The following is a 13,949-nucleotide window of genomic DNA, read 5'->3' as shown; positions in this document are numbered from 1 at the left end:
CCCCTCGATAAAATGGAGAATTACAGAATTCGTTGTGTGGCGTACGATACGAATCTATTCCGCTCATACCCAAATGTCCAAATAGTAAAACCCTAGTTTTCATTGATGTTTTTTTCAAAAATTTGTTTAATTGCAGCCAAGAGGTTATTCTTAATATCAAAATATAATTCCATTTCGTATTCAACATTTGCTTCAAAAGATTATATATTGTACTTAGGACATTGCTTCCATTTCTGCAGTTAATCCTCTCAACCATTTCTTACAAAGAGTAAAGACAGAACAAAAACAAAATACATAAAACTACTTGATCAAGACCCGTTCAGTGCAAGTAGTCGGTAGCAGCTATAGAGGCGGATAGAAGTAGGACGAGAGCGAAAACCCAAGAAAGAGCAATCCCCCGACGGTAGCCACGGTCCGTTGGGAGATCTTCGAGGCCAACATGCTTCCTCCTACCACCGCTACCGACGTGCAGATTGTGTGTCCTATCGTCGCTCCCACCGCAACTCCCACCGCGTTCTTGTGGGTCGCTAGCTGCACATTAACAGGTTTCCCGTTTCGTCAAAAAACTCTTCCGCCCCACAGATATTTTTGTCGACGGATCGGATAAAACTCGCTACTGGAAGTGAAATGACTCTCTTTCTCTTACAGCGATTGTCGCAATCTGGCTGCGGTCACCCCATTCAGCTAGAAAGGTTAAGATGAATGACTGTACACGAAGGAAACAAAAAGAAAGTTTCAGCAATATATCTTTGCCACGGTAAATACGCCGAGAGTGCCTAGAATAAGCTGCTCAACTCTGATCAGTTTATTACCCGATTATTATTTCGTTAAAGGGCTCCTCCTCTCTAGGAAGCTTCGTATATAAAAAGATAAGAACCCATAAAAGCGGTTGAATCATACCTCTAGAAATATCGGGGTACAAAATCTAGAGAAGAAGCGGCGAAAGGCTGTCTTCCCTTGCCCTGCTTCGAGTTTCTCTTCGACCTTTAATCAAGAAGCCAACCGAAATGAATGAACACGAAAATTACACGAGTAGATACCAGTAAAGGTCCAATCTTTTTACTCTAAAAAAATCACGGGTATATGAATGCATAATTCCAATTCGTCAATCTACCCGAGTTGAAGACTCAAAACCAAACGAACAGACCGAGCAGCTTCCACAGACATTTGAGCAATGCGTCAAACTTTAACTTAGAAAGGAAAGGATGTCCTTTTTTTAACTTTGGACGGTTGGTCCCAATCTGACTGTTGGAACTAACAAGAAATTCATATCTCAGTCACTGTAAAAGCAAACAACTAATAGCACACCTCCTCCATTTCCTTCTTCTGAGACGCCTTTGGATCCGACTTCCAAGCTATGTAAAGTAACCGTAACCCGAAAAACGCATAGAGAACTGCATGTCCAAAGAAAGTGAGATGCTTTATCGATCAAATCAAAAACTCGACTTAGGAGCCACCAAAGCAGAGCTTATACTTCAATTAACAAGTATGAAAAAAGAGAGATAACTACACACTTGTTGCTGCACTGTTAGTGTGCTTCCTCGATATCAAGTTTGGCACAATCCTACCAAGTCCAGTTGAAAGTACCTAAGTGACAGTTTAAGAAACATTAGACTGTCGGGAAATATTGACAGACTGCAGACTAAAGACGAAAACTTTACACTTACTGTCATGACAACTAAAGCAGAGAGTGCACCCGATAGGACGATGGATTTCGGGTGTCGCATAGCCATAAGTGCCGCAATTATAAAGGTTTCATCCCCAATCTGCCAAGCAAATTAGAATGTAATAAAAATCATGATAATGATCTGGAAAGCATACCACAAGAGCTAAGCTTGGAAATGATGTGGTTTCCCAAAAGCAAGATGAGTAACCTCGCTCACGACAATCATGGAGAAACTGGCGAAGAGGGCATCAAAAACACCAGGGCCAGTGGATTCAAGGTCCAGATTCAGACCAAGAGAATTGACATTGACATTATCTCCAACAGCATCAAGTCCTAGTTTGTCGGCACCGATCTGGAAATAAGTGAACCATATATGAGCACAATCCGGATCCGAATATAAGAGTCTACATCAAGATCGTAGCTTGATTCATCTTCAAGTATGAAATTCTCAGTTCTGAATTTAGAAAACTAGATCGAACCAATTTACCATGCCGCGACGACCCAGCTCCAGCGCAGATCCTCCCGATTCTCGCCTCTCATTTTCAACCCCCGATTCCTAGGAGAACAACAAAGTAAATCTAAATAATTTAACACGTTTTCGAGAGACGCGTCCATGGAGGATCAATCGACGGAGAGGAAAAAATACCTGCGCAGAGACGAAGACGAAGCAGAAGAAGGCGGAGAGGATGAGCAGGCGGGGAAGAAAACACCTAGGGTTTCGCAGCAAACCCATTAGTGAGGCGAGAGTTCAGATCTGGTGCTAGCCCTTCTCCCTGTTTGGCGTGAGAGAAAGTCCAAAACCCAGAAATTTTTTCGGGAAAATGTGAGAACGGATAGTGAATCTGAGAAAAATGGGATCCTGGGATCTGAGAAAAAGGGGTACGATTCAGAGAACCATGTGGAAGAATCTCTGGCAAGAGAGACCGAGAGATCCTCAAAGCTACGAGGATCTCCAAGAATTTGAAAGGACCAAGCTTTTCTCCTGAATGAGAAAAACTGAAGCTTTTACTGGAGATGGAAACACTCCATTACACAGAAAATAATTTAAAGAAACAAAAAAAAAAATTGCTAATTTCCCAGGAAAAAAATAAACGAAGACGTGTGGTGTTCGCCACGCGCTTTAGCTTATTACGTCAAAAAGGAACAAAGTAAGAAAATATTACAATTTACAAGACCGAGTATTAAATAAATTAATGAAACAATTCTGGGAAGCTCTCGCTTGTCTCGGCCCGACACTCGAGGCTGATGCTCTGTTCCAAGAAGCGGCTCGATTCAAGCTCCATGGGAACAATACGAGGTTGAAGGTGAGGTTTTTCCAATGTATTGCTGAAAGGGTGTTCGAGAAAATGTCGGTTAGAGCTTGCTGTTAGGGTTTTGGGTAATATGGAGGAGGAAAATGTTGGGAAGAATCAGCAGACTGACGAGATTCTATGGGAGATTGGAGGATTAATGGCGAGTGGTAAATGAGATGAAGAAGAAAAGATTGCAGTTGGGCTGTCTTAGGGATATATAGAGACAATGGTGTTGTGAAAAAAGGATTCAGTGTGATTGTAGAAGAGGTGAGAGAGATGGGTTTGGGTATGGATATGGATATGCATATATACAGCACCATTATCGACAAGTTTTGTAGAATGAAATGAAGAGTATAACATGAGTATGCTTATATGCTCAGCAGGTTGAGTTTCCTATCTTGCTTTCTTTCTAGTTTTCGGTTCTCTTTTGTTTCTCAGCTGAAATATCTTCATGTTTCACAATTGTTTATTGCTCCTTTTCAGATTGAAATGAAGAATCTCTGAAGTGGCTGCATTACAAGTCTAACTCTTTGTTTCTATCAACTCTTCTGTAGTCCTTATTTAGTTCGATTAAGCAGTCAAATTTTGATATGCAGGGGCCTGAAATATTCAAGGAAATGGTAGGCTCTGGCCTGCAACTGGTAATCTTTGGAATCTAAACCCTTCACAAAACCACTGCTCTTATGAATTCCCAAACCGACGCTTCTCCTAAGAATAGCTAAGATTTCCAGAAGAAGATGCCATTTGTTCGATGAGAAATAAGGCTGATAGGAAAGCAGAGACGACTGTTGCAAAGTGCTGTGATGGTTCTTGGCAAAAGGCGTTAACTGTTTACCGGTACAGTGAGTCCCCATTCTTTATTTTCATGGACCTCGGTTTAGAACACCCGATTACTCAAAAAAAAAACCTTTTCTCGCCCGAGCCTCTCAATCACTATCAGAATCTGATCCTTCTTAAATAAAAAAGGTAGTGCTTTTCAGTATAGATTCTTTCACTATAGTTTTCTATTCACCTTGCAGAATCTGATCCTACTACGAGAAAGTGATTACATGAATGAAACATGGCTCTCTGCTTACTGATCCATATTCCAGAGGAACTGGTAGTAAAACAAGCTTAAAATCTCGGAATATGATGAATGCATGTGCTGGAAAAGCATTTGGGAACGTCGGTAGACAATTAAGGCTGTTTCGTTTTATAGATTTGTCCGAGGTTAACTTTCGCTGACCCTTTTTCGGGTTTCAGATATCTTTTGTAACTCTACCCTTTTCTGAATCATGAAGGCAAGACCGGAAAGCTAACTTCTGTGAGCATGTCCGAGGAGAAGAGAAGACGATAAAAGAAAGCTTCTTGGATGGTTGAAAAAGCAATGGAGACGCAGAAGCTAAGTTAATAGAATGGGGCATTCACAACATGGAAACATGATGATGATGATGATGATGATGATGATGATGATGATGATGATGATGCTTCATATGTTTCTTAAAGGCTCTGCCTTTTTCCTTAAATCGAAGATTAACTGTATATGCTTGAGAAAAAATGTCCCAAAATAGTCAACTTACTATGCAATCCAACCCTTTTGTTTTTTTCTTTGGGTGTGTAATCTTGGTTATGTTTGATGTAAATATCGACAAAATATTTAACATATCCAAATCCAATATAAATAAGAAAAATTATTTATAAATATTTAAATTTTTACGGTAAATATCTAAACTATAAAATTTCTAAATAAATATAAAAATTGTTTATCCACCACTATTCAAATTTAAATTCGATATTGTAGTTGGATTCGCCAAGAATTAGAGTATTTTATCAGTTGCTAGAGAAAAAATCTAATCTCTAGAAAGGAACAAAAAGAAGAAAATGAAGTACCAATACTCAGCATCCGAATATGAAGATTGGTTCTAAGCGTATCCGCAACTATTTAATCAAATATTGGTTGATGTTAATCTATCATTAGTTCCATTTAATATGTTTTATTCTTTTTTAAGAATAAAGTATCCATTCAAATCACATCTCAAACGACTAGTTAAGTATAAAGTATGAGTCAGTATCACATCATCGCATATCACCATTTTTTTTTTGTTTATTTTAATTTTAGAAGAATTAAACTCCCATAATATTTATTTCCCTACGAAACAAATATTTCCATTTTCTTTGTGAATTTCATTTATTTTTTCCAAGAACGTGGAATTTTTTATTTTTATCTTGTAACAATGTCACAATTTTTTCACCATAAGAATTTCACAAAAACTTCTCTATGAAACAAATATTACCATTTTAATGTATATTTTAAATTTACAGTTAAAGATCCCTAAAATCCATTTCTTTGTGAATTTTTTTTTTCACGAACTTGAAATTTTTAATTTTTATTTTGTAACAATGTCACAAAATAAAATCCATAATAATATCATTAATAAAAGATCCTAAATTTCCGCATGGCCGAAACGCCCACTCTTCACTTTTTACATTTTTAACTCAGCCCATAATCTCAGTCAATCTCCAAAAAGCATTTTTCTTCAATTATAAAAAGAAAAATTGTATATGATTGGAAAATAGAAATACAGAGAGAAGTGGGAGGAAGGAGGTGAAGAAGAAGGGAAAAGGGCCCTTCACTAACGCAAGCTACTTCACCAAAATCTCCAGCACATAAACCCCACAAATTTTCAGAGAGAGAGAGAGAATGAAAAAGATGAGAGCTTTAGAAAAATTCAGGATCCCAATCATTTTACTGCTTGTCTTCTCAAGTTTCATCAGTTTCAGTCAAGCAAATTCTGGAATCCAGGTTTGTGTTTCACCCCTCTCACCGTTTGCTTTGCTCTTCTCATGCTCAATTTGGCTTCTCTGCTTGGATCCCTTCGCTTCTCCTTCTAGAATTTCTCTGATTTTTCATCTGGGCATTCTGATTTTGTTAGATAAAAGGCGTAATGCAACCTGGGTTTGGACTGAACATATTAATCTGATTTCAAAGCTTGTCCCTTTTTTTCTCATTTTGAAGAAAAAGCCCTTAGGTCATGCTCCAGTTCTTGAACATTCACTGTTTCCATTGTGCAAGATTCTATTTTTTTCCCCAGTGTTTTGCCTTTTTGGGCTCTTAATGCAAATTTTATGGAACAAAAGGCAAATGGGTCATCATCTGAAGAGAGAGAGATGGTGCCGTTGATGGAGGAGAAGTTTGTGTTGATGAATGAGACAAGAAGGAAGCTTGGGAGTTTTCAGATATGCTCAGTGTGTACTTGCTGCGGAGGTTCTAAGGGACTTTGTCTACCTTCACCTTGTTGCTATGCCATCAATTGCAACATCCCAAACAGGCCCTTTGGTTACTGCTCCTTCATCCCTAAAGCCTGCAACTGCTTTGGCTGCCATCTCTGAGATCTTGCTTCTGTTCATGGTGATCTTGATTTCCCTCTCCTTCTCTTTTTTTCCCCCTATAATTTCTTGGTGTTTGGTTCTGATTCAGGGCAAGGGCAAAGGTCTTGGTTCCTCTGGAAGGGTGAAAGGGAAGAAAGGAATATCTGCTCATGATTTGTTTTCTCCTCTTTTTCCCTTATCTTGTTCTGTTTATAAATTTATTTAAAGTCCCTTATAGATCACTTGTCTGCTGGTTATCATCTTCATCCCAATTATTAATCCTTCACACTGCCATTCTGAATATTTTTTTAGGGTTTTTTAGCTGGCTGTCCCAAGCCCAAACTGGGATCTTCAGGCGTGGTTTCTCCTCAATCCATCTGTTTTCCGTTTTAAATGTTCCATTGTTGTGAGAAAGCGGTGGTAATAGTGGCATTATGACTAAGGTTTTAGCATATTTTTAAAGATGGGTTTAATAAATTATACCAATTTTTTTTTTTGTTAATGGTCAATGTGAAGAACATCATTATGGCAATGAAGCTGTTTTAGAGTGCTGTTTAGTGAATGTTAGTGCTTGTCAGATCTTTAAGTGCTTGTTTTATTTTAAAACATAATATAATAAATAAATAAAAAACAACAACCATTCTTTATTGAATGGATCATTGGCATTAATGTAGGCTGCAAATGGGCAAATAGCTTGGTTGTGGTCTATTCAGATTTCACTTCCAAATGGATATTATTTTTGGAGTAATATTATTATGTTCTTTGTGCTCATAATTCATATAATTTGTGTTTGTTGAAAAAAGTTTTTGGAGTCATATGTTAGTGTTGGAGTTTTGACCACTTTTTAGAGTGTTCACACAAGGAAGCCATGACCTTATCAGCTAAATCTTTCTTTTCATTGCTAAATCTTTTTAGTTGTGCAGAAAGTGGGGGGAAATTGTTTAAAACTTTTAGTGAAAAATATTGGCTTAAAAAATAAAAGATGATTTTTTTTTTAAATGTACCAAACAAATCTAAAATTTTCAAAATGGTGATATGTCTTAAATTCATTTTTATTTAAAGCTGGAAATTTTGATTTGGATATTAAAAAAAATAAACTAATATAATAGTGTACGCACTTAAATATAATATATTACGTTACTTATCGTTGATTTGTATTAAAATGTGATCCTAATAAATTTAAGATAAACAGATATTCATCTCGTTATTTTTTATTTCTAATCCTTACTTCTGTTTATATCATTTTTAAGACATTATTACAACGGAAAAAATCAAGAAAACAGAAACCAAATTTTGCAAAATATTGTGCTTTATTGTATCTTCTTCAATTTTATAAGGCAATCCTTTATAAAGAGTTTTCTTTTATATTGCATACTTACACTACCATGATGTGTTACTTCATGTTTCTTTCTTTTTTTTTTCTTGTGGTATGATCTATCATATACATAAATTATGATTTAGTATCATATTATATAGTATTTTTATTAGTCTCTCTCTCTCTCTATATATATATATATGTGTGTGTGTGTCACAATTATAAAAAAAAAAAAAAAAGAGTTTGTAGATATAGTTTCTCATGAAGCCATGTGATGAATGGGGCTAAAGAGAAGTTAGATTGTAATGAATAAGATTTTGGCTCCACTTGCATCGGGTAGGTGGGACTGTTGAGCATTTAATCCCCTTCTCGGAAATATTACTTAATTAGTTTTATAAAAATGTTGTTGTAGATATTATAAATTATTTTATTCTAATTTCCATTTTTGGACTCTTTCTTGATTTAGTGGAAATCATATGTACAATTGTGAGTTATATATATATATATATATGATTTGTTATATATTATAACTTTGGTGTTTAATATTGCATGAAACTAATAAAAAAACAAAGCTTAAAGAAAAACTTTTTTCAACAAGAGAAAAAATGAATTCACGTTTATTTGCGGTTAGTGTTGGGATTGATTGTTTTGTTTTTTTTATTAGATGAAGGGGAACCAAATAAAACAATATATGATTTTTTATAACAGAAAATTTGAATAAAAATGACAGTCGAGTGTTATATTTGATTTTTATTTTATACATTTTTTTTTGTGATATGCCAGCAGCATTCGCCGACAGACGTAAATGTGCATATCTTTTTCTTCTTCTTTTATTGGTTAGATGTAGCTATAAATGCACAATGAATAAATATCGGTACATATAAACAAAAGATATTCTAATTTATGTAGGAAATATTATGGAATTTTAAGATTAATGTTCAATTTAGTTTAACTGAAAACTCAAATATTAATGTAATTATATAGTATATGTTTGATTCATGGCTTTGACATTTTAATACAATGCATCTATTTTTTTTTCACTACACAATGATGGATAAAATGAGATCATGAAACTATAGACGTCAAAGACAGATATTAATAACACTCAAATAATATTATGTATATTTATTAACTCATTAAATTCACCTTTTCAATATAAAAGAGTCAAAAACATATATATATATATATATATATATATATGTAGAGAGAGAGGGAGGATTCAATGTTTGCAAATTTAATCATTCCTCGTGCCAAAAATTCAAATGAAACGGTGGTAATTACATAAGAGTGAATTGAATTTAATAATACCTAAAAATCCATTACATATAAATAATTATTTTATATGAATAAATAATGAACATAATAATTAAATTATATACATATGATTTGAAAATTTACCGTTACTAACTTAAAAAACGACTACTAAACCAATAAAACCCAAAACAATTTTGTACACGGAATAAATCAAGATAAATATCTAATAAACAATATATATTTTCAATAGAAAACGGACAATACAAAATAATCATCTAATAGATTCGAACCGTTTATTTTTAAATTCAGTACAAAACAATATATATATAACACCAAAGTATCAGCCTTTATTATGTCCTTTAGCATGAATTCATCTCAAAGCACAATCCCTCAAGAACAGAACAGAACAGAACACACAAGAAGACAGACTATGAATTCTGAGTTTCATTACCAAAACCTTCGTAAGATCGATTCGAAGGAGTAACCAAAGCAGAAGGAGCCATAGTTACAGCGCCCAAGATATCGCCATAGCCAACGACTCCGATCAGAACATCGTTCTCTTCCTCTTCAGTGACCCAGACATGCGTGGCCCTGTGCGAAAGCATCTGAGCCATGACCGCGGCTAAAGAACTCGAGGTTTTGCACGTTAATGGCGAGCTTCTTCCCCTGTACATGCTCCTCCCTGGATTCAAAGACTTTGGGCTGGTCGGGTTAAACCCGATGCTCCTGCTGCTGAATTTCCTCGTCCTCATTGTCGACCCATCTCCTCCTTTGGCCGCATCATCGTTTTCTCCGGTTGATGAATCCCGGAAATAGTCGCTGAATGATCTGGACGACATGTTTTCCTCGGATCTTGTGATGAATTCTCCTGCAGAAAGGTTGGCTAGTGCCCAAGCAGCGCCCAGATAATCGCATTTCCAGAGTTTCGAAGCCGAGATCTCACCTATAATCTTGCATTGATCGTTTGCACCGGTCTCCACGACGGCGACAGCACTCGGGTCAACGAGCGGAATAAGTGTGGCTTCCATTGCTGGAAGAGAAGCTTCAATGGAGTTGAAGTTGAGATTGATGGCTCCAAGAGAAGAGATTGATGTGAGCGGTAACGGAGCTAATGCTCCAAGACAACCGATAAGGAAGCGAATCACGTCTTCCCTCGAGAGACAACAAAACTTGTCCGGGATTGAAGCCATGGCCAAGGAGAGATTACTGTTGCTGCTACTAGAATTATCCATGTTCTTCAACCAATTGCCATTGTAAAGAAAGGAGAATCTCTTGCTCATACCTCTCCACACGACGCTTTTCGGAACCAGAAGCCGTCTCACTCCTTGCTTCATCATCTCCAGTGCATCTACCAGTCTTGCATTATAAAACCCGACATTTACAATTATCGTCACCACAAGAATATATTAAAAATAGATACAACTAGTAAACATAGATACAGAATACACCGACACCAAAAAACATCTCGAATTTATGACAGCAAAAGTACGAGCCCTCACTTCACAACGGGACGGAACAAGGTCTTTGTAGTGAAAACTGAAAGCACAACATTCATATTCACTAAGAGCAAGGCTTATGTTATGTGACTTTTATAGACTCACAGTCACACATGAGTCAAGAAGATAGCTGTTACTGTAGTTTGAGGGGAAACATTCCAAACGATATTACCAGGACAACTGAAAATGTATATCGACTACTAGTCTTTCATTTTATTCAAGCTAGAGAAACGTAACCAATCTTTCCCGATTCATCTGCATGGGCAAAGAAGAAGAAAGAGGTACATAATGGTGGCAATGAGATATCTCAGAGATCTAAAAAACCGTTTTTATACAACTTTCCATATACAGTTTGGCAATAGCAAGTGTTCCTACCAGTCAAGTGCCTACAAATAACAGTATATGGAACTATTTCATCTGATGCCATATGTTTCTCCCCAAGAAAGTTTTTCTAAAGCAAAAACAGCTTGCATTTGGATGAAAAGACACAGAACACAGATCTGAAAATATGATTACAACAAACAGATAGAAGAGTAATGAAGATATTTTGAAGCCCTCAAAAGGAACAGAAGAAAAGGCCGATATAAGATGCTTAACGAACATGTATACGGATTTGTAGAAAAAAGGACAGCTCCTTGAGGAAGAAAATCACTAAAAAATTCCGGCATCGCTGGAAAATGTCACTGCCAGCGGGCTGCCTATGTAGTATTTTTGCAACAGAAGTGAGACATATATTGCTCTGTATGTAACTCACTTTTATCATATTATGTTCAAGTGGGTGAGCTTTCACTTTCACTTGGTTGCATTGCAATGAATAAAGAACCCTTATTCTCCCCTCACTATCTCAGCATGCCACTAGAAGACAACTTTCTTTAAATGCATTATATATCTCTAAAGATAATTTCAGGTACTAATAATGATCTAATTTCCAATAACTGCTTCTTATGGTTAAACATACAATATGACAAGGAGAAGAAGAGAGAGAAACTTTTGTTAAGAAGCTAGACAAGGTAATTCTCTGATGTAACAAAAGTGCTAAAAAAACCATGGATCCTAAGAAAAGATTCACTAAATTCATCTCTTCCATGTTCCTTTTTTTCTCCTTTTCTCACCATTAGATGATATAAAGTTATATCTTTTTTGTTGAATAGGAAGCATGATGAAGCGTTCACTAAACAAATAAGGAAGGAAAAAAGAAAAAAGGCCTTGAAACACACTCAAACCTTTTCTGAAAAAGGTCATGTTAAGGAAACAAACTACAAAATAAAAACATAGTTCTTTAAAGAATATCTAAACACAAAAGGGAGTTGAAAAAGGTCTAAAAGATCTTAGCACTTTCAACTATTCTACTTTCAATAGTTTGGATTCAAAAGTTTGCAGCAATACATTTCTGGAAAAGCATTTCACAAAGAAACAAGGCATAAACATCATTGCATACTGGATTTCTTCATCCAAGGTTGGTGATTTGATTGATGCCCAAAGCTATTTTATAATTATAAAATGATAAAGAGGCCCCACTTTCCATGAATAAATGAGTAGACTTGTAGCATTACGAGGGAATCTATGCACATGGACTACAAGTATGTGTTTCTCGACAAGATCCAAACCTTTCTAAGTCATCCTTCTTTCATTTTCAAGTTCGAGAAAGCAAAGAACTTCAGCTAGAATGAGGATTGACACTTGCCTTTCTTCAGATCACGAGTCTCTGACTTGAAAGAATAAGCTCTACATGCAATTCTACAACGAGACAACTAAATCAGAATGCGAGTACATAAGCTGTGTTACTTTGATAAAGAAGACAAACCTCGGAAACAGATGCAAGGACCAAAACTAAGACTAATCTCTAGAGACCCAAATCGAATTAAAAGGAATATCTGAGAAACCATTCAAGAAACAAAAACTCTGAGTGGCTTTCTTCAGGATAAAAAAAAGTGCCAGAAACATCACGATCAAGTAAAACTGGTGTTTTAATGGAATCAGGGGGATGATCAAGTACAAAAGTTCCATCAAGTGATCAAGTTTGTATCATAGCAAGCAGATCTTGATCCCAAATTCAGCTCAAAGAACGAACACAACAAGGAAAGATAAGAGAACTGACCTTGTCCCAGTATCAACCTGCCTGAGGAGAGTATTATTGGGCCTGACAACCTCGGAGACAGGCATCTTCATAGCCCTCTCATGATCCTGCAAACACTCACTCCTAGCCAAGAACGCGACTATGTCAAGAGAATTCAGGATTCCCACGAATCTCTGTTGCCTCATCTCGCTGTTCTCCACGAACCCAGGAAGCGATTGCGGCGAAGATCTCTTCTTCCAGACAGGAATTCCACACTCCGTCGACTCTCCGATTGCCCTAATCGCCGATTCCACCGTCTCCGTCTCGTAGAACTCCACCATCTCCGGTTTCCCCACCGTCAGATCCCCCACCACGTGATACAAGAACACAGACGCCATATCTTCAGAAAACCCACAAAAGAAAAATCGAAATAACACCCACCGATTCAAAAACCCGATGGAGATTGATTGCTCGAAAAAGACAAAAATTCCCCGAGGTCCTGCTGAGCAAACAAAACAAAGCCCAGAAGAAGAAAAAAAAAACCCTCCTTTTTCCTCTGATCGGCGAGATTCCAGAAATGGGTACTGGAAAAATTTTCTCGGAAAATCCGACGACGAGGGAAATGGAAATCTGGGATTTGAGGGAAGAGAGAGAGTTATAAGAGGGAATGGAGGAAGATGAGGAGGAGGTGAAGACCAGTAATGGGTAATCGGAGAAGGGTCAAGAAAAGGAGAAGAGAAATCGCCATTGAAGTCCCATGAAGGATCTAGCGATCTTCGTCGTCGTCGCTCTCCGTTCTTTTCTTTCTTCTTTCTTGATGGGGTCTAATCAGCGATTGTGGATAGAGATCAACCACAGTGGACTGTCTTCGCTTAAATAAAGCACGTCCGACCAAAATCGAAAAGCAAAAACATTTTTCCTTTAAAAAAAAAAGGAACTCAAATAAATTCCTCCCAATAACGGATATTTGTTTCTTATAAAGGGGAAAAGACATGGAACTTAGTTGAAATTCTTTTAAGGATTTTAAAACAGTTTTTTCCCATTTCTTGTTTTGCAATTAAATGAATTTGATGATGTTTAGATAAGGTTTTAAAATGGAAAATTTAGATATTTTTCGTGGAAATCCGGGTGTTATTCCATGATAAACCCCACGTGCCACATGGCACGCATAACGTAAAATGTCCCAAGAATGTTTTTACAATACGTCCATTGTCTGTTTTTTTTTTACCAAAAAAAACTTAATGAATCAAGTGTTTTTTTTTTCTAATCCGAAAATATATTTTTAAAAAGATACAAAAAGTTTGGATGAATAAATATCTCCGAATAGATATTTAAATCTGAATCAGGAAGTTGTTTTGCCTCACCTGATTTTGGATTAATGAATCAAGTGTTTATACACGAAAATATGCAAAAAAAATTTCCCCCCCGTAAATTCGATTAACTGATCATTATTTCCATATGAAACCCTTTTGTGGCTCGGATGATGAGATCGATCCGAATTTCGAACACTCGATCCTACACG

The 13,949-nt window shown here is 36.5% G+C and overlaps 3 protein-coding genes and 1 long non-coding RNA gene across 8 annotated transcripts; 2 read left to right on the top strand and 2 right to left on the bottom strand.

The window, feature by feature from the left end:
• Window positions 1-207: 207 nt before the first annotated feature.
• Window positions 208-2,660, bottom strand: LOC104805697 (GDT1-like protein 3). Its single transcript, XM_010530341.2, has 9 exons — window positions 2,313-2,660; window positions 2,154-2,222; window positions 1,875-2,018; window positions 1,668-1,766; window positions 1,515-1,587; window positions 1,309-1,394; window positions 901-984; window positions 647-706; window positions 208-531 (listed from the first exon to the last, which is right to left on the bottom strand). The coding sequence occupies exons 1-9, from the start codon at window positions 2,397-2,399 to the stop codon at window positions 343-345; spliced, it is 891 nt and encodes a 296-aa protein (XP_010528643.1). The 5' UTR covers window positions 2,400-2,660; the 3' UTR covers window positions 208-342.
• A 128-nt stretch (window positions 2,661-2,788) lies between these two features.
• Window positions 2,789-4,545, top strand: LOC104805698. 3 transcript variants are annotated; one of them, XR_770553.2, is made up of 3 exons: window positions 2,789-3,341; window positions 3,442-3,795; window positions 4,239-4,545. It is a non-coding gene; the product is annotated as an uncharacterized LOC104805698 (long non-coding RNA). The 3 variants fall into 3 exon arrangements; XR_770551.2 differs by having other exon boundaries at window positions 2,789-3,795; XR_770552.2 differs by having other exon boundaries at window positions 2,789-3,800.
• A 961-nt stretch (window positions 4,546-5,506) lies between these two features.
• Window positions 5,507-6,888, top strand: LOC104805696. 3 transcript variants are annotated; one of them, XM_010530340.1, is made up of 3 exons: window positions 5,507-5,740; window positions 6,076-6,346; window positions 6,619-6,888. In XM_010530340.1, the coding sequence occupies exons 1-2, from the start codon at window positions 5,639-5,641 to the stop codon at window positions 6,325-6,327; spliced, it is 354 nt and encodes a 117-aa protein (XP_010528642.1). In that variant the 5' UTR covers window positions 5,507-5,638; the 3' UTR covers window positions 6,328-6,346; window positions 6,619-6,888. The 3 variants fall into 3 exon arrangements, with proteins under 3 accessions (XP_010528642.1, XP_010528640.1, XP_010528641.1); XM_010530339.2 differs by having other exon boundaries at window positions 5,512-5,740; window positions 6,416-6,868; XM_010530338.1 differs by having other exon boundaries at window positions 5,508-5,740; window positions 6,076-6,868.
• A 2,279-nt stretch (window positions 6,889-9,167) lies between these two features.
• LOC104805695 (CBS domain-containing protein CBSX6-like) lies at window positions 9,168-13,276 on the bottom strand. Its single transcript, XM_010530337.1, has 2 exons — window positions 12,470-13,276; window positions 9,168-10,231 (listed from the first exon to the last, which is right to left on the bottom strand). Exons 1-2 carry the CDS (start codon window positions 12,823-12,825, stop codon window positions 9,304-9,306), a joined length of 1,284 nt encoding a protein of 427 aa, XP_010528639.1. The 5' UTR covers window positions 12,826-13,276; the 3' UTR covers window positions 9,168-9,303.
• Between the last annotated feature and the right edge of the window lie 673 nt (window positions 13,277-13,949).

This window comes from Tarenaya hassleriana, unplaced genomic scaffold (assembly GCF_000463585.1).
Source record: "Tarenaya hassleriana unplaced genomic scaffold, ASM46358v1 Cleome11, whole genome shotgun sequence".
NCBI classification, from domain to species: Eukaryota; Viridiplantae; Streptophyta; class Magnoliopsida; order Brassicales; family Cleomaceae; genus Tarenaya; species Tarenaya hassleriana.
The sequence above is the reverse complement of the archived record's forward strand: the minus strand, read 5'-3'. Positions and strand labels throughout refer to the sequence as shown.

Bases quoted from the DNA above. Each gene is read 5' to 3' on its own strand.
- LOC104805697 (XM_010530341.2), bottom strand. From the start codon at position 2,399: ATGGGTTTGCTGCGAAACCCTAGGTGTTTTCTTCCCCGCCTGCTCATC. The intron at 1,767-1,874 runs GTTACTCATCTT...TTTGCTTGGCAG, and splicing joins CCATGATTGTCGTGAGCGAG to ATTGGGGATGAAACCTTTAT. The intron at 707-900 runs GTATGATTCAAC...CTTCGTGTACAG, and splicing joins GTACCCCGATATTTCTAGAG to TCATTCATCTTAACCTTTCT.
- LOC104805696 (XM_010530340.1), top strand. From the start codon at position 5,639: ATGAAAAAGATGAGAGCTTTAGAAAAATTCAGGATCCCAATCATTTTA. The intron at 5,741-6,075 runs GTTTGTGTTTCA...ATGGAACAAAAG, and splicing joins AAGCAAATTCTGGAATCCAG to GCAAATGGGTCATCATCTGA.
- LOC104805695 (XM_010530337.1), bottom strand. From the start codon at position 12,825: ATGGCGTCTGTGTTCTTGTATCACGTGGTGGGGGATCTGACGGTGGGG. The intron at 10,232-12,469 runs GTCAGTTCTCTT...TTATAATGCAAG, and splicing joins CAGGTTGATACTGGGACAAG to ACTGGTAGATGCACTGGAGA.